At 42.5% G+C, this 20,909-nt stretch overlaps 1 protein-coding gene across 1 annotated transcript; it reads right to left on the bottom strand.

Moving 5' to 3' along the window:
- Positions 1–15,173: 15,173 nt before the first annotated feature.
- On the bottom strand, positions 15,174–16,064 carry LOC140128768 (olfactory receptor 10J4-like). The gene has a single exon (XM_072150470.1). The coding sequence runs from the start codon at positions 16,062–16,064 to the stop codon at positions 15,174–15,176; it is 891 nt and encodes a 296-aa protein (XP_072006571.1).
- Positions 16,065–20,909: the final 4,845 nt, after the last annotated feature.

Genomic DNA, 20,909 nt, shown 5'->3' with positions numbered 1-20,909 from the left:
CCAGAGCCCATATACTGGAACCAACATACCAGAGCCCACATACTGGAACCAACATGCCAGAGCCCACATATCAGTGCCACATACCAGAGCCCACATACCAGAGCCCACATATCAGAGCCCTAATACCACAGCCCACATACCAGAGCCCACATACCAGAGCCCACACACTGGAACCAACATACCAGAGCCCACATAGCAGAGCCCACATACCAAAGCCCATATACTGGAACCAGCATACCAGCACCCACATACCAGAGCCCACATACCAGAGCCACATACCAGAGCCCACATATCAGAGCCTACATACCAGAGCCCACATACTAGTGCCCACATACCAGAGCCCACATACCAGTGCCCACATACCAGCGCCCACATACCAGAGCCCACATACCAGAGCCCACATACCAGCGCCCACATACCAGAGCCCACATACCAGATCCCACATACCAGAGCCCACATACCAGAGCCTACATACCAGCGCCCACATACCAGAGCCCTAATACCACAGCCCACATACCAGAGCCCACATACCAGAGCCCACATACTGGAACAAGCATACCATAACCCATATACTGGAACCAACATACTGAGAGCAATATACTGGGACCATCATACCGGAGCACACATATTGCAGCCATCATACCAGAGCCCATATTGGAATTAACATATGGAGCCCTTATAGTGGAACCAACACAAATTAGGGGGCGTTCCAGTGCTCAGTCGGACTGTGCGCCAGATTTATCATGCAAAGTCTGTAGCATGCACTATGATTCATGATTTCTATTCACGCTGCACTATACACATACAAACCGCATTTAGTGCAGTTTGCACAACTCTTAGTAAACGTGCCCCATTTTCTCTGGACTGTTTTATGTTTCAATAGTTTTTATTTATTTTTCCAAAATTGCCATACAAATATAAATACAAAAGGGTAATAACAATTTTCAACACTAACCGTACAGATCACGTGTCTATATATAAAAATACAGGTCATATATCCATACATCTTTCCAATATCCATACAGTTTTACACTATCTGTCTTGTTGAGTTGGCATTGGTTTAGTACTCGTGATCAGTAGTGTGATTCTGTGTGGTATTTACTCACTTGTGAATGCAGCTCCTTCAAAGGGGCGGAGTTCTAGCGATGTTGGTGTATTTCTCTCTCTAACCGCTGTTGGGCCTATCGTGATATCTATAGTATAGCTTAGCCTCATATTTTTTTTAATTGTTTTTATTGAAACAACCATATAAGTAAACTCAATATTAACTAATAACTACTAATTATAATAGTAAACCGGTCAGACAGGACTTCTCGAGCTTTTTCTTATTCTTTTTGTATGTCATCCGTTTTCCCCTAGTATCTGTTTGTTAGCCATTTTAGTTAGTTAATATTTGGAATATGTGTTGTTATCTTCATATCTTCATTGTCATTGTACCCTTATGTATGCTGGATTTTGAGTCCAGGGTTCCCAAATTTTCTCAAACTTCCCCATAGTACCATCTCCCCAAGCCACGTTCTTCTCGAAGCTGTATGTAGTGTTTATTTCTTGTATTAAGGCGTTAAAGGTTGGGGGAAGGGGGATAGGGTTTCTCCACATTCTTGTGATCAACAGTTTAGCTATTGTTAAAATTTGGCAGGTTAGTATCCTTTTTTTGTAGCATAAAGGATTGTAGATCTAGCGATAACAATGCTACACTCATTGAATTATGCAACGTTTTATTCAATAGCTTGGATAATAAATGGGGGGGGGGGTTATTTGCCCATATATACTTTGATAGGTTTGATTGCATGGAGATAAAGAATTTCTTGGGAACCCTGATTTGTAGAGTGCGAAACAAATCTATTAGTCTTGGCAGTAATAACATCCTAAAGGCGGCTATTCTGTCCAACCATGAGACTTGTACTTTGGAAAGTCGTATCATTTCCTCTTGTATGGATTGTAGTAGTGGGGTATAATTATATTTGCATAAAGCAGAGAATGGTATAGAGAGGGAGATTCCTAAATAGGTGATTTTCTGGTATTGCCAGTGAAAGGGATATTTTGATTTCAAATAATGTAGGTCTTCTGACTAAAAGATTGGATCACTTGTAACACTGCTTCCAGGGATTCCACCGGTTCTGTAAGTGTTAGTATCACGTCATCTGCATATAAAGAAATAACATGCATTTTCTCTCCTATTGTTATGCCTTCTGTGCCAATGGTTCCATTGACAATATAAAAATTAAGGGGGACAGGGGGCACCCCTGCCTAGTGCCATTGGTGATGCCAAAGGTGTCTGATAATGCATTGTTAACAAAAACCTTGGCTGAGGGGTTCGAATATAGGGCTTTATTAGCTGTTCATATACTTCCATTAATCCCCATTTTTTCTTGTACCGAGAAGGCGAATGACCAGTGAATACGATCGAATGCCTCCTCGGCATCCAGGGCTAACATAACTGTTGGGATAGACTGTCTCTTCACCAAGTGCAGGATATTTAGTATTATCCTGAGCTTAGCGACCCTTAACAAATCCAGCTTGGTCATTGCCCGTCAAATTAGGGATCAAGGGGGCCAAACGCAGGGCTATAAATTTTGCATATATCTTTAGATCTGCGTTTAGCAGTGTGATGGGTCTAAAATTTTGGGGGGTATCAGCAGATTTACCAGGCTTTGGGAGTGTGACTATAAGTGCTTCCCGATTCTCTCCTGGGAAACTACCCTTTACAATAGCTGCTTGAAACATCTAGCACAGAGGATCTAGAATGATCGAGTTCAGTTTAGGTAGGTTCACACTGTCCAAGAAGTATTGATGTGTTGTTGTTATGTGTGTGGGGAAAAGGGGTCGTCCCTCAGATTACATAAAGTACCATAATATTCCCTAAATCTATTTGCTATATCTTTAGGGCTATATAGTTTCGTATGTTGGTCTTGTTGGTACATGAATGGAATTTTGGACTTCTGACTCCTGGCTTCTAGTCTGGAGGCTAAAAGTTTCCCAGTTTTATTGTTTTGGGAGAAGTATTGTGCTTTTACTTTCTTTAATTTATGTTCATAAGAGTGCAGTAGGAGATGTCTCAGTTGTTGTCTAAGTTGTTCTATTTCTATCCCTCGATTTGGTGTGGGGGAGGGTTTATTTTTAGAGATGAGCAAGCACTAAAATGCTCGGGTACTCGTTATTCGAGACGAACTTTTCCCGATGCTCGAGTGCTCGTCTCGAATAATGAGCCCCATTGAAGTCAATGGGAGACCCGAGCATTTTTCACTGAAAGAACAGATTGAAAGAACACTAAAGAAGAACACATTGCAGATGTTTGCAGATGTTTTCACTGAAAGAACACATTGAAAGAACACAGTGAAGAACACATTGCAGATGTTTCCATACATCTGCAATGTGTTCTTCACACATATTGTTCTTCACATACTATTGTGAAGAACACCCTTGGCACGCGTGTCTTCCGATAAGTTAGCAGATGTTCAGAACATCTGCAATCTGTTCTTCACTGTGTTCTTTCTGTGCTGTTGGTCCTGCTCCAGCCCCGCTCCTCTCCAGCCTCAGCTTCAGCCCCCGCTCCGATCCTCCATGCCCACACCAGCTTCGCTCCACTTGCACCGCTCCGTGATGCCCGCTCCTCCATGCCCTCTCCGAGGAGAACATTCCTGTCCACCAGGAAAAGGTCTATTCTTGAGTAACTATTGTGTACTGTTCAATGGAAAGTGTAGTCCCTCTCTGTGCTGTGCAGTACTCTCCAAATGTCATATAAATTTGCTTGCCAGATGCAGGTACCCATTTTGGGCGGTGAGAACTATTACCTGAAGTGCAGTATACTACTGGATCTGGAACCAGATTGAACACTCCACAAACAATTATCTTTCCCTGCTTCACTGTTTCGACCAACCTCATCACCTTATGTAAAAATCCAATCTGTCCCCTGTTTGTGGCATATACATTGATTATAGTATATAAGACATTGTTTATATATCCCACTAATATAAGAAATCTGCCTCTATTATCTATGATATTATTTACATGTTGAATTTCCGGTAAATTACCGGAAACTGTGCATTTGAAAATCTCCCTGGATCTTTTGAAATAACTTGAGTCTCCTGTGTGCATAAAATATCTCCTGCCAAAGACTTCGCTTCAGACCACTTGTAAGAACGTTTCTGTGGGCTATTCAAACCTTTTACATTTAAAGATATTATTTTGACCCCATTGGCAGAGAAAATTGTCCTCCACACAGTGATGAACTTCTTCAACAGCAATCTCTCTTCTTCTGCCTTTGCCAGTCTTGGTTGACTGGGACTAGTGGTGCCGGTTTCTGTAGTCATCAGTTGCAGGTTCCATTTCTCCAGTAATGAAGCTCTTCCTTCCACCGTATGGATAACATCTGTGATGTTGTCCTTCATAATAATTAGGCGAGTGGGAAATCCCCATTTTTATGAGATTAAGTTTTCTCTCAGTGTTTTGGTGATGGGTATCAGTTGTCTTCGTTGTTGCAGCGTTGGCGCTGATAAATCTGCATGTATGAACAGGTTTTGGTATGGTGTTGGTAGTACCGCCTTCTTTCTGGCTGCCATCATCAAGCAGTCCTTCACTTGGTAAAAATGGATCCTGGCTAACACATCTCTGGGCACTGTGCCCTCTAGATGTTTTGGGAAGACTGTGATCCATGCAATTGTGGCCCACAGTTATTAAAGCATTAGCACTAGAGATGAGCGAGCACTGAAATGCTCGGGTGCTCGTTATTCGAGACAAACTTTTCCCGATGCTCGAGTGCTCGTCTCAAATAACGAGCCCCATTGAAGTCAATGGGAGACCTGAGCATTTTTTTGCTAAAACAGAACAGTAAAAGAACACAGTGCTTAATTACATATTCTAGATGTTTCCTGATGTTTTGCTTTTTAGAACACGTAGAAATAACACTATTCTTCACTTTACAGCTGTGCGCGCGTATCTCCGAACCTATCGGAAGACACGCACGAACGCCTGCAATGTGAAGAATAGAATTAAAACATTAAAAACAGTGAACACAGGAGCATTTAAGTGCAGAACACATTGAAAGAACAATATTCTTCACATTCCAGATGTTCTGAACATCTCCGAACCTAGCGGGAGACACGCGCGCACACCTGCAAAGTGAAGAATAGTGTTATTTCAATGTGTTCTTACAAGCAAAACATCAGGAAACATCTGGAATATTTTATTAAACAATAAAAACACTGTTCTTCACTTAATTTAATGCTCGATCGCGAGCAGGGGAAATACTCGTCCGAGTAACGAGCCGGTCCGAGTATGCTCGCTCGTCTCTAGTTAGCACCAGTCTTCTGTCAGACTTTGCATTACTGCTTACACAAGTATTTAAGAAGTGCCTGTGGAAAAACATAGAATCAGAGAATATTTATTTTAAAAAAACATTGAATATACTCAAGCCCTCGGTGTCGTGCCTATTCCTGATTCTAGATGAGATTCTGATTTCTGCTGCACACTGTTTTGGAATGGAGGGTTCAGGTGCTCTGGAGAGGGTCCCAACCCCGTATCGTATAGAAATTATGGAACTCCAGTCACACTGTTAAGTAATCTTTGAATTTATTTTTACACAAACTCCAATTGTGACGTTTCGGTCTGTGTTAGACCTTCATCAGACTCAGTTTGTCTTATCGAAATGGGGATCAAGGTGGTGGCATGTAGCCCTGGAGCACCGAAGAGCAGGAATTGCGGTCGTAGCCGCTCTGGGAAAGAGGTGCTGCACCTCTTTCCCAGAGCGGCTACGACCGCAATTCCTGCTCTTCGGTGCTCCAGGGCTACATGCCACCACCTTGATCCCCATTTCGATAAGACAAACTGAGTCTGATGAAGGTCCAACACAGACCGAAACGTCACAATTGGAGTTTGTGTAAAAATAAATTCAAAGATTACTTAACAGTGTGACTGGAGTTCCATAATTTCTATTCCTGATTCTATTGAAATATAAAGCAGATTCCAAACAATTCTTCACCCAATTGTCAAAACTTGAATATGATCCAAAAAGTAACAATCTGAAGCTAATTCTTAGAATTACATTATGCCAATAGGTCCCATTAGCATGAAAGCTGACATCACATGGATGTGCAGGGAGCACGGTTTGTGGTAGAAACCAGCAGAGAAATAGTTGCATGAAGTGTTGTCTGTTCTGTTTGAACATTTAGGGTTAACAGCTTCCCTGCCGTGATGATAGTCTCCGGAGAACAAGATCTAGGGGGGGGGGGGGATGAAGGCTGAAGAGGAGTGTAAAGTTTATGAAAGATTGACGTGCAAAGAGATAGTTTTGCAGTTCACTTATTGAGATTGAGGGGCTGTTAGGACACAGGGGACACAAGGTTGACAGTACTATTGTTTTTTTTTGTTCTTAATTACATATATTTCCTACATGCAAGAAAGAGGATAATTGCCAGATTCCTGGGGGCACCTGACAAGCTCATCCTACGCACCGTTGACTTGTTTTTGACTTCTGGAAAGGTTTCCAGGATGAAATTCCCTCAATCACACATTCATCCTCAATTTTGAGAATAGGAATTAAAAATCTTCAATGAGATCATATCTTGAAATTACTTTTAGGGTGTAGAGACTATGTTTTTTTGTTTTTACAAGACCAAAAAAAGGATAAAAGTAAAAAATAACTTGATTTGCCATAAAGGATCAAACACTTCAGGATATAAAAGATTGATTATTCAACTAAAATAACTGATCCATATGTTATCCAACATGATATAGCATAAGAGACTCGGAGATCACATCTCACATCTCTACATGTCCAGGGCAGAAGACAAGGTTAATCTTAAGAGAAGCTTCTTTGAAGTCTTTGTTCCTCAGGGTGTATATGATGGGGTTAAGCAGTGGGGTCACCACAGTATAAACCAGAGACAAGATCTTTCTCAGAGTCAGGGATTGGTCTTTTGTTGGAGACATATAAACAATAAATAAGGTCCCAAAAAATATGGAGACTACAATGAGGTGGGAGCTACAGGTGGAGAAGGCTTTGTATCTTCTGGTATTTGTTGGGAACTTCAGGATGGTGATGATAATGTACATATAGGACATTACAATTACTATAAAGGGTACAATTGAAAATATTGATCCTAATACAAGACTCTCTACATAAATCATGGATGTATCAGAGCAGGAGAGCTGCAGGATGGGCTCCAAGTCACAGTAAAAATGATCAACTATGTGTGGCCCACAGAAATGCAGATGAAACAGAGAAAATACAAGGATTGATGTGACCATGGAGCCCATTAACCAAATTATACTAACAAGTATGACGCAAACCCTATGATTCATGATGGAGTGATATCGGAGGGGGTTACAGATGGCCACATACCGGTCATAGGACATCACCGACAGGAGAAGACATTCTGAGAACTCAGAACTAGCAAAGAAAAAAAACTGGTTGATACAGCCAATGAGAGTGATAGTACTCCCCCCATACAGGACAGTGTGAAGAAGGACGGGGACAATGTCTGTGGTCAGCAGGAGGTCACACAATGACAGCTGTGTAATGAAGAAGTACATGGGGGACTGAAGGGTTTTACTCACTAGATACAAGACCATGATAAGAAGGTTTCCTGATATTGTCCCACAGAAGATAAGAACCAGGAGGGAGAAGAAGAGAAATGTGTGATTTTGAAGATTAGGAAATCCCAGAAGAACGATGGAGGTGATATTATTAGTGGAGTGTAGGCTCTCCTGGTCAGAGTCTTCTCTCCTTCTGAAACAGTCCGGCATCCAATCAGCTTCTGCTTCTTATCTTATATTATCTATTAAACTTCTTCTTCCTAGCGCCTCAAAAAATAAAGAGGAAAAAACAAATCCAAAAATAATAATGATCATTATGCCCCATTGATTTCAACTGGCCAACGGATCAGTGAAAAAAGGGATTTAATAGGACATGCTCTACTGTGTTACGGAACTGACGCACCGGTAGTTAAAATAAGGGACATTTGCACTGATCCATTCAGAAGAACTGAATTTAGTGTTTAAAAACCAAAGTACACATGTCTATCAATTACTGCGGATGATGTACAGGAAGAAGGAATTTAGGCTTCATACAAGTGATGACTCGTCCAGGAGAATAGTGAGAGGATGTATGAAGCTCCAGGATCTGACCACTTTATACCTTCATGTGTGGAGTCATCTACATCTGGGGATCCCAGAGAGACTCCGACAGTCAACAAGGTCTAATTAATCATCTGGGAGAAAATATTACAGGATTTACAATATAAAGAACAAACCAAAATAAAAAAATGTCAGCAGGTCAGATCTTACCGGGATATTTTGCCTATTAACTCGTCTTTGCCGGCCTACTGACTTAAGACGACTCGAGTCTTTAGATGTCGCTGTGGTGCAACAAAAATTAGAGGGCGTTCCAGTGCTCAGTCGGACCGTGCACCAGATTTAACATGGAAAGTCTGTTGCATGCCTTATGTTAAAGGTGCACCACAAAAAAGTTGGTGAACTCTGTTGGGCCAGTGCAGGGAAATGACAGATTCATGATTTCTGGTGCATGAATCCGGCGCACCAATCATTATTCACTGGCAGAGCACTTTTAGTGCAGTTTCATATGTTAGAGATTTTTATCTGGGCCTAACCGCCATCAGTTGTACAGGCGACTTTCAAATTAACTCTTAAATGTTTGTCCTGGTACCAGGAACTTGAACATAAAACCAAGACACGTCAGTCTTAGTGTATGTAAAAATCTTCCCCCGTTTATTTCACAGCTGCATGTATAAAATGGCAGAAAAATCAGCATTGGTGGGCGTGACGAGGAGATAAGGGGCTTGGATGCTATTCGCTTAGTTTGAATGTACTACAACCGCCCTCTAATACATTCTACAAAAAGTTAATTAATTGTGCTCAGTTCTCAGGGACCTTGTACACAGATAAACGGTATTGTTTATATTATCAAAGCTACAAAAAGTACTGAGAATGTCTCCAGAAGCTTCTTACTAACCAAAACAATAGATAAGCAATGCTAGAGAACACAATATAGATCAAAAGATAGAGGACAGGCTGGATTCTCATTAAATGTCAAAGGGAATTAGTTGGCAGACAAGCAAACCGGCTACATAAAATGAAGTTTAAATCATGACATTAACTGGACAGTGCTTTGACCCCCGGCACAACCCCTGGCTAATACTTAAAATGGTAGACAGTAGACAAGATGGCGTCCGAAACCAGTGCGATCTCCCTAACACATAAATTCTTAGTAGATGTGCCCCATTGTCTTGTTTAGATACATACTTTTCTAAATAGTGGAGTAACTTGAAGCAGCTGGATCCGAAAATCCTAAAAAGTGAATGTTGCTTAGATAGATTGATTGGAAGAAAAAAATTGTCTGCAACAATAAGATTGGAACTAGAGATGAGCGAGTATACTCACCTGAGCTTGATGCTCGTTCGAGTATTAGAGTACTCGGAATGGCTTGTTGCTCGGACGAGTATTTCCCCTGCTCGAGATCGAGCATTTAATTAAGAAAAGACAGTGAAGAACAGTGAAGAATACAATTAAAACAGTGAACACAGTTAACACAGGATCATTTAAGTGAAGAACACAGTGAAGAACACATTGCAGATGTTCCGAACATCTGCTAACTTATCCGAAGACACGAGCACCGACGCTGGATCAGGCATGCAGTAGCGGAGGCTGAAGCGGAGCGGGGGCTGGAGCGGGCATGGAGGAGTGGAGCGGAGCTGGACTGGGCATGGAGGAGTGGAGTGGGCATCACGGAGCGGGCATGGAGGAACAGAGCGGGCATCATGGAGCGGGCATCACGGAGTGGAGCGGGGGCTGGAGCAGGCATCACGGAGCGGGCATGGAGAAACAGAGAGGAGGCGGGAGCGGGCATCACGGAGCGGGGGCTGGAGCAGGCATGGAGGAGCGGGCATGGAGGAGCAGAGCGGGGCTGGAGCCGGCATGGAGAAGCGGAGTGGGCATCACGGAGCAGGCATGGAGGAGCGGAGCGGGCATGGAGGAGCGGAGCGGGGGCTAGAGCAGGACCAAGTCCGACCCAGTGAAGAACACATTGCAGATGTTCCGGACATCTGCTAACTTATCGGAAGACACGCGCCGCACAGTTTTCTTCACAATAGTATGTGAAGAACATGATGGGGGTCATTTACTAAGGGCCCGATTCGCGTTTTCCCGACGTGTTACTCGAATATTTCCGATTTGCGGCGATTTTCCCTGAATTCCCTCGGGATTTTGGCGCACACGATCGGATTTTGGCACATCGGCGCTGGCATGCACGCGACGGAAATCGGGGGGGGGCGTGGCCTAACGAAAACCCAACAGATTCGGAAAAACCGCCGCATTTAAAAAAGAAAAATGTGTCGCGGAGCTTGCACTTACCTTCACCAGGAATAGGCCGGTGTACTTGAGTGCGTTCCGATGCTCTTCAGCGCAGCAACGCCACCTGGTGGACGTCAGAGGAACTGCCTTAATGAATCCCGGCCAGACCCGAATCCACCGCAGAGAACGCGCCACTGGATCCCGAACGGACCGGGTAAGTAAATCTGCCCCAATGTGTGAAGAACACATTGCAGATGTATGGAAACATCTGTAATGTGTTCTTCACACATAATGTTCTACATATACTATTTTGAAGAATGCCGTTCGGAGCGCGTGTCTTCCAATAAGTTAGCAGATGTACGGAACATCTGCAATGTGTTCTTCACTGTGTTCTTCTTTAGTGTTCTTCTTTCAATGTGTTCTTTCAGTGAAAAATGCTCGAGTCTCCCATTGACTTCAATGGGGTTCGTTATTTGATACGAGCACTCGAGCATCGGGAAAGGTTGGACCCGAGTAACGAGCACTCAAGCATTTTAGTGCTCGCTCATCTCTAATTGGGACCTTGTACTATTGGTCTTGCCATGGGTCCTTAGGTGGGCATGGGGGGAAAATGTTTTCCCAATGTTCTCCACTAAACCAAAATCTTGCCACTTCTAGGCAGCCCCGGCACATATGGAGACACTAGCCCTTATGTCCACATTGTCCAACATAGAATGAATCACTAGACTCAGCTATCACAGTTATCCTGAAGGGAACCATGTACCACCTCATCAAGGCCTTATACTCAGCTTCCACCAATAAGGATGGATGGACAGTTTGGAGATAGAGTTGGACATGTCTCACCACACACACATCTGTCTCTGTCTGAGGATAGATTTCTTGTGGTGGAGGTGAGATGATTATAGCAAACAGATTTCTGTTCTCCTACAGAATGCAACTTACACAAGTGCTCCAGGGGTATCATGGTGGTCATATTGTCATGTCTAGCCTTGCAAGCCAGTAAGAAGCTTCATAATTGGCGATAACAATTTTTTATCCAAAAGATAATGCCATTCAGGTGGTAATTTTAATACAATGGGTCAGATTTACTTACCTCGTCCGTTCGCGATCCAGCGGCGTGTTCTCCAATATTGTAATTTAAGGCTGTGCAGGGTCAGTAACCTTCGACCTTACATTTGAATAATGTACTAGCTGAGGAATCCTCGTTACTTCTGGCTAATTATGAAAAAGGAGGGTAGACCCCATATTACTTTATTTTTATACCAACCAGATATAACCAGTAACTGCTATTATCAGGCTACTAACATTCTGATTTGAATATTCAATGTATCATATATATTCATGTTATTCAGCACAAAAATGTGCCAAAAATACACAAGTTATAAAAAAATAAACTTGTGTCCTTACCTTCCGTCACTCCTCTTCTGGATCATCTTCATGTCTATCAGAAAGGACAGAGACGCTTCCATGCTCTCTGCCCGAACACACACTAAGAGGTGGCCGTGTCACCACTGAAGACGTCAGAGTGGTTAGAGAGCATGAACCCATGTCTGCCTGCTCTGATAGACATGAAGACAAGAAGAGAGAGAAGAGGAGCCACAGGGAGCCCTAGAAAGTAAGTATGATGTGTGTGCATATTATTACTGGTAGGTTGTTGCATGTGGCATATTATTAGTAGGGGCTGTTGCATGTGACATATCATTTCTGGGGGCATCTGCTTGGGGTATATTATTACTGGGGGGCTGCAGAATGTGGCATATTATTACTAGGGGGGCTGCTGCATGTGGCATATCATTACTGGGGGGCTAAGGGATGTGGCATATCATTACTGTAGGTCTGCTGCATGTGGCATATCATTAGTGGGGGGGGCTGCTGCATGTGGCATATCATTAGATGGGGCTGCTACATGTGGCATATCATTAGATGGGGCTGCTGCATGTGGCATATCATTACTGGGGGCTGCTGCATGTGGCAAATCATTAGTGGGGGGTGGCTGCATGTGGCATATCATTAGATGGGGCTGCTGCATGTGGCATATCATTACTGGGGGGCTGCTGCATGTGGCATATCATTACTGGGGGCTGCTGCATGTGGCATATCATTACTGGGGGGCTGCTGCATGTGGCATATCGTTACTGGGGGCTGCTGCATGCGCCCTATCATTACTGGGGGGCTGCTGCATGTGTCATATCATTACTGGGGGGCTGCTGCATGTATCATATCATTATTGGTGGGTTGCTGCATGTGGCATATCATTACTGGGGGGGCTGCTGCATGTGGCATATCATTACTGGGGGGCTGCTGCATGTGTCATATCATTATTGGTGGGTTGCTGCATGTGTCATATCATTACTGGGGGGGCTGCTGCATGTGGCATTTCATTATTGGTGGGTTGCTGCATGTGGCATATCATTACTGGGGGGGCTGCTGCATGTGGCATATCATTACTGGGGGGCTGACTGGGGGGGCTGCTGCATGTGGCATATCATTACTAGGGGCAGCTGCATGTGGCATATCATTACTAGGGGGTGGCTGCTTGGGGTACATTATTACTGGGGGGGGGGCTGCAGAATATGGCATATTATTACTGTGGGGGTTGCAGCATGTGGCATATCATTGCTAAGGGAAGCTGCATGGGGTATATTATTACAGGGGAAGGGCTGCATTAGGGCATTTTATTAGTAGGGAGACTGCATATGGACATTTTATAAGTGAGGAAGGACTGCTGGACATTTAATTACTGGGGTTGGCTGTGACCAATGCATATAACCGCGGCTTATACTCAAGTCAATGGGGGTCATTTACTAAGGGCCCAATTCGCGTTTTCCCGACGTGTTACCCAAATATTTCCGATTTGCGCCGATTGTACCTGAATTGCCCCGGGATTGTGGCGCACGCAATCGGATTGTGGCGCATCGGCGCCGGCATGCGCGTGACGGAAATCGGGGGGCGTGGCCGAACGAAAACCCGACGTATTCGGAAAAACCGCCGCATTTAAAAACCGAAAAAGTGTCGCTTGGGAAGCGCTTACCTTCACCTGGTCCAGCTCGGTGCATTCCGGTGCGTTGAGATGATTTTCAGCGCAGCAGCGCCACCTGGTGGACGGCGGAGGAACTACCTTCATAAATCCCGGCCGGACCCGAATCCAGAGCAGAGAACGCGCCCCTGGATCGTGAATGGGCCGGGTAAGTAAATCTGCCCCAATAAGTTTCTCCGGTATTTTGTATTAAAATTTTTAACCTCGGCTTATACTCCAGTATATACGGTAACGCTTCTCTGATTACTGGACTAATCCTTATTTGGGATGTGTGATCAATGATTATACACCCACGTTGTCTTATTGTTTATTGATTTTATAATCTTTTTGCATTATTTCTATGTTCTGTCATAACTTTAGTATCAGATCTAATAATAAATTCAACATTTTATTACTTACTATAAGTTGTGGGGTTGTAATTCATTTATTCGCTCACCAACCTTCTCGATACCATTGGTAGGTTCCAGAACCAACAATATGTTCCATATTGACTCACAAATGAGTACAACCCCCTACATATAGCAGAGTCTTCTAGAGGAAACAATTTGTACAATGGCAGAATGATTCTTGTTAAGAAATATGTCGATGGATATGAACAAACATGTCAGAGTAAACACCTTCCTAGGAGGATGGTTCCAAAATTGGTGATTTTGTAGAAAGCATTCTAGCCATGACCCCTAGCACTACTGAGATTGAGCATCTCTTTAGTTGTATATTTAGCGGTTAGTCAGAGACTATGGGGCACATTATCTAAAGCCCTTGCGACAGTTTTCCGTTGGACTTTGCATGTGGTGCTTGCACAGGTATCTAAGAAGTGTCTGCACCCCACGTGTGCTGCATGCAACCCTTTTGTGGCGCGGCTACACTAGTCATCATGCGACACAAATAAGGGGACGTTCCGGTGCTCATTCGGACCGTGCGCCAGATTTAACTTGCAAAGTACAACAGAAATGTGCCGCATGCCCCATGTTAAAGGAGCACCAATAAAAAGTTGGTGCCTTCTGTCGGGGAAGTGCAGGGGGTGCCAGATTCATGAAAAAAGGCGCCAGAAATCCTCAATCTGTCACCCCTTGCAAACTACACAGCCAAATGGCACATAGTACAGACTGCACTTTTCTTAGTAAATTTGCCCCTACATCCTTATTTTCAATATTGTGATCAGCAGATTGGGGCTTATTTATCATATGCCGGCGTACGATTGCCCTGCTGCTGCATTTTTCACAGCGGTTTAGATCAAGAGGCTTCTGCCTCTTGAAGTATTGGGGCAGACGGCTGCACAGCATTTATTCTACGCCAGGCAGGGCACAGTAACGCACTGCGCTGGGCCACTCCCGGCATGAAGGTGGCGAATAGAGCAAAATAATTGCAAGTTCTAGCAATGACATGGCGCAGAGGCCCTGATAAGTATTCCCCATTGTGTTTGCCAATTGTATAATGCATTTCATGAAGGAATTCATCTTAGACCCCTTGTACGTGAATGTTTGCTCATCTGGGCCGTAGAGGGCGAGCGCCAAGCTACACGAGAAGAGAAATAATAATATCCTTGAAAAGAGACTCAACTTACTTAAGTGTTTAGATGATTGGACTAAAGCTTTATGTAATTGTTACAAATCTACGGATGCATTAGAGCTCATTGTTTCCAGACATTTGCAAGGTCTTAGGAGTAAGTTGCTCCAGGACCACGGCTTCACATTACTCAGAGCTTGTCCTTTGTAGAGATTTGTTCTTGACTCTATTTCCAGACTTGAGGTTTGTACAATCTCAGGAATCTTTACATAGGATTTACTGATCTCACTTCACTCTGTCCTTCTATCCATCGTTGCCCATTTCAACATGCCAATCGCTTGAGGGACATATGAAAAGCCTTAATAAGCTCCTTATTTCTGAGACTGTATACAATGGGGTTCAATAACGGGGTCACTACGGTATAAAACAAGGAAAAGGCTGTGCTCATGGTGAAGGCTTTACCTTTGTTAGGTAGGATGTAGATACCACTTAACGTTCCATAAAATATACAAACCACAGTCAGATGGGAGCTACAGGTGGAGAAAACTTTGCGTCTCCGGTTTAGAGACTTGATCTTCAATATGGAGGAAATAATTAGAATATAAGAAGTGATGATGAGAATTAAGGGTAAAATAACCAACGTTGCGATAACAATTGTAATTTGTAGTTGGAATATGGAGGTATCTGAACACGACAGTTCTAATAGAGGATACAGATCACAGAAGAAATGGTGGATAATATTTGGGCCACAAAAGTGTAATAGAGAAACATTGATGATTTTCATACATATTACTGAGAGGGTCAAAGACCAGGACAATGTGGCCAGAGCTACACAAGCCTTGAAGTCCATCAGAGATGAGTAACGTAAGGGGTTACAGATGGCTGAATATCGATCAAATGACATGACGGTCAGCAGAAGACATTCTGAGCATAGAGAAAACGAAAAGCTAAGATATTGAGCAATGCAGCATGGGAAAGGCATCAGCCTCACCCCAGTTAGTAAGACTCGGAGAGTATTGGGGACGATGGCTGTGATGAGTATAACATCGGAGATGGAGACTTGTGTCAAGAAGAAGTACATGGGAGTGCGGAGGGCTCGGCTAGTGGACACCAGGGTGATGATCACGAGGTTTCCACAAAGTGTCCCACAAAAGATCAAAAGAAGAAGAGTGAAAAGAATCATCCGGAAGCTTTCATCATTAGGAAACCCCATGAGTATGACTGTAGCTATTCTACTCATGTTACCTCCGAGTGTAACCTTAAGATTTTCAGAATGATGAAACATTATGCTGCAAAATCCTCAGACTGAACGTAAATAGAAAGCTGGGGCGCGTCACAACTTATTTTTTACCCCTTTGATAACAAAACATTTTTTTGCCATTTTCTGTGTTTTTAGCCTTAGTGACTGTTGCGCAACAATAGTTGAAGCTTTGCCTGGAGGCCCCGATACACAATATATGGTTACTATAAGGACCTTAGATATTCATTACACTTACAGTATTTACTTTTTATACCCTGTGATTTCTAAGGTTCAAAATATAAAGCAGAGAGTGTATGAGATCCACAGCAGCTACAAGTGATGGTCAATGAGCGACTGACGTGGAGATAAAGTATCGACCCAGAAGAAAACCTATTTATACACTGGATTCATTGGTAGGTTTCAATTGACTATTTCTAAGACTACTATAGCAACAATGCAGCATGTGTAGTGATCACCAGCCTTGTATCATATACAGGCAGTCCCCAGGCTACATACAGGAAAGGTTCTTTAGGTTTTTTCTTAAGTTGAATTTGTATGTAAGTCGGAAGTGGTATATTTTATCATTGTAACTCCAGGCAAAATCTTTTCTTTTTGTCCCAATGACAATTCAATTTTTAAAATTATTTGCTGTCATGGGAACAAGGATCATCAATAAAGCTTCATTACAGACACCTTACAGATTATTGCAGTCTGGGACTAAAGAAAACTATCCAGAGAGGTCACCAGAGGTCATAGCGGGTCAGTCTGTCACTCGGGGTCGTCTGTAGGTCATTTTTCCTTAAGTAGAAGACTGCTATTACCCAAATTCATGGATAGTCAGGGATATCACAAAATAACATCTATAAAAGATCTCCAGAACCAGAGGTCATTAACAAGTGTTAAATCATTAATTTAGAGAGAATCAGGTGATGAAAGTCCATTCAGTCCTTAGAGCTTTTCACCTTTCTGTTGCTAATTTTAATAATATGAGAATAGAAATGTTAGAAGTATTTTTCATTGATGAGCCGTGAAGTTGGGTGACTCCACAGATGGTTCATATTTACAGGATTTACTTAAAGACCATAACAAAATTATACACATAAAAACATTGGGGATATTTATCAGGGCCTCTGCGCCAGGTCAGTGACGTAGAAGCCATGAAATAATCACAAATGCTTAAAGCTTATTGCTAGCACTTGTGATTATTTAGTCCAATCCGCCACCTTCACGCCAGTGGAGCGTGGGGGGGGGGGGCGTGAAGAGGGGCTCAGCCGGCCAGGAGTGGGCCTGCACAGGGCGTTACTGTCACCGCACCTACGCACTTACTGCAGCCGGCAACTTTTCACATCTGAAAATTCACCGGCTGCGTTTATTTCTATGCCAGGCAGCGCCTGGCGTAAAAATAATTGACCATGTTAGATACATCAAGAGGTTTCAGCCTCTGGCTGTATCGTGCCGCGCAAGAGCACCGGGGGGGGGGGGGGGGCGTATGATAAATATCCCCCATTATGTATGAAAATGATAAGCACATATTTTTTTTTATTTCTTCCGTAAATTTAAGAGCATGAGGACAATAATTAAATGAATTAAAATATAAATAATTGTCATGTTTCCTATTTTAAAAAAAAATAATAAAAAAAAGATTTTCTGTATGTCTTAGAGCCAGTAATCATCCCCAACAAACATCTCAATGATACATTTTTCTTTTTTTAAAATGGACAAATTATAATTTTAACAGAAGATAAAACATAAAAGAATCTTACTTCTGGAACCAGACTTCTTTCTCATTCATGATGTTTTCATACAAGCGTCTCTTTCATTTGCTGCGTAGACCGGAGCATAGAACGGATCCCTATATAATACAACACACGATCAGGAGACACATTTATATCCTAGTTATAAAGATAATGGAGACTCCATAGAGACTTCCAGCCCCGCACTATAATACCCCGGGCCATTAGTACATAATTGCCCCCACACAATATATCTGTCCCAAACGTCTTCTGAAGTGGAATTATTTTTCATAAACAAAAATGTAAAAATCTTAAGCACAATATTAAAATAACATTTAAAAAGTAATAAATGGGGCTGGGATCAATAGGTCAGATCTTACCAAGAGCGTTTGCCTATTAAATGTTACAACTGCATCACTTTTCAGAGTTGTCGCACTAAACCAAAATCTGCCCCCGACTAGACTGTGCCAATGCACATGGAGAAACAAGTCTTCCTTTCCACAATGTTTAAAACTGAGAGAATCACAAGTACCACAGTTATCCTGGATGGAACCATAGACCACCTCATCAAGGCTGTATACTCAGCTCCCACCTATAAAGCATCGAAGGACAGTTCAGCCATGATAGAGTGGACCTTGTCCCACCATTTTTGGACTTTTTTAACATAACACCCACATCTGTCTATCACAGAGGATAGCTTCCCCATGGGTGAGGTGACATGAATATAGAGAATAAAGTACAACTTACAAGGGATGTTATGGTGGCTTTATCATTATGCTTAGTCCTCCAAACCAGGAAGACACTGGTGTCTTTCACCAATATGTTTGGATGGATAATTTAGATATAGATTGAGCTATGTCCGACCATTGCTGATTTTTTCCTTCCACATCTATGTCTGTCTACCACTCCAGCATATAGGATAGATTGCCTGTTGGTCGGGTGAGATGATAACAGTTAAATATTTAGGTCAAAGATATTGAGATTCTGGGAAATATTCTCAGTTACTACCTCCCACCCCATTGTCCCTGATCCCCTGAAGTCCCTTATACTGTCACCAATGGAAATAGTTTATTTGTCATGAAAGATGTCGGGATTACAGTAGATCTTCGCCATCGGTTTTCGAGGGGAGGCCAAGGCGTGTTTTTTTCAAAAGGGTGACCTACAGAGCATCTCCCATGGTCAATGCTCAGATGCTCTGAGCCAAAATATCAATTCATTTGGGACTGGACAGCACCCTACTACTTCCATTTGTAATGAGCAGGGGTAGTAAGGCCATGAATAGATAAGGGTTATGATGAGACACAAAGCGTGATAGTACTGGATTAGCTTCAGCATTATGATCTCCCAGACTCTGAATATATAAAGTCCCCTTTCCCACAAACACATGCCCCTCAGTCTTGTATGAAGAACTTTTATGTTCTACTAACTAAGTAACACTTACTAACCTGGATAGTGAGTATAGCTACCAGATGAGGTCCATTTCTAATTTATGGATCAGATGGAGTAGTTTTCGTGAACAAGAAAGGCTTCAGGTGGAGCTAATTAAACAACCCGATCTGATATAGAGGGTGGGATCAAAGAGAAATGAAAATGAATATTTAAGAATGCAATGGACTTAATGGATGGATTTAATGGAATGAGCTCCAAACTATGGCGTGTGGATTTAAAGTGGTTAATCTTCAGCCTAGAAACTGTCCCAAAATGTTCCAGAATATCAAATAGGTTTGGGAGAAAAATCAGCCCCCCATGATGTTGGTAATAATACTAGAGATGTTAACTGTTTAAATGCTGCCTGTAAAGCTCTTGTGACAGTTAAATTACAGCAGCGGCATGTACTCCAGGATCATACTTCCATGATAACATCATGGGGAGCAGCGATCTTCTGGAAAATGGCGGGTCACACTGCTGGTATTTCAATGCTTAATTCGAACCTAAACAGGTCCGCTTATCCCTATAGCTGAGAGAAATAAGAGAATATTATCAGTGAATAAAGCGCATTTATATTCTGTTGGGCACGCTGTCTTACAGTTAGCATTTGGGTTCTACCAAATCTGTCCTCAGCACAAATCTTGGCCATGGGAGAAGAGTAAAGGCCCTATAACAAGGACATAAATTGAGAGCCAAAACCATGCTAGAGAGCACAAATGAAAGTTAATCCCAAGTGATGAAGTCTTTAATAATAATAATAATAATAATAATAATAATAATAATAATAACTGCATCCCCATCCTTTCCCAATTCCACAAATGAATATATGCTGACGGCCATCTTGGTTGATTTCTGGCCTGTCTATATGAAATAAATCCTTGCTGATCTTTATGAATATAGGCGGTCCCCTGCTTAAGAACAGCCGACTTACTGGCAACCCCTAGTTACAAACGGACCTGTGGATGTTGGTAATTTACTGTACTTTAGTCTTAGGTTACAATAAACATCAATAACAGTTATCACAGGCGTCTGCATTTAGGTTTTATTTTTAATCCTGGTTCTTATGACAACCCAACATTTTTAAAATCCAATTGTCACAGAGACCAAAAAAATTCTGGCTGGGATTACAGTAATAAAATATACAGTTCCAACTTACATACAAATTCAATTTAAGAACAAACCTAAAGAACCGATCTTGTATGTACCCGGGGACTGCCTGTATATTCAGCTAAGAATGTGGTGAGGTCGGTGGTTTGTACCGGATATGAATAAATTCTGTAATGTGTCAGACCCTTTGGCCATGCATGTCCATTCTGCTCCATCCATCTCTATGGAGCTGACTGAGATTGCCCCTTTAAACTATAACCATCAACTGAATTAATTTCCATGCACAGCATGTTTGTGTTTTACAAATTTATAATGTACCTTATTAAGAAATCAGAATTTGTCAATAAACAGACTGTAAAATTTCCACTAGCAACAGTGTAGGGAGAATCTATATTAAGGTTCTACATAGTGGGGCACATTTACTTTCCCAATCTTTCGCGTTCCCCGATCCAGAGTGTCCAACGATAATGCACTCTGCTGCGATTCACTTTCATTGTGCTCCCAATATCCTGCATGTGTCGCTTTCCCGCTCAGGTCCCTGGAGTTCACC

The sequence above is a fragment of the Engystomops pustulosus genome, chromosome 4 (genome assembly GCF_040894005.1).
Source record: "Engystomops pustulosus chromosome 4, aEngPut4.maternal, whole genome shotgun sequence".
NCBI classification, from domain to species: Eukaryota; Metazoa; Chordata; class Amphibia; order Anura; family Leptodactylidae; genus Engystomops; species Engystomops pustulosus.
The sequence above is the reverse complement of the archived record's forward strand: the minus strand, read 5'-3'. Positions and strand labels throughout refer to the sequence as shown.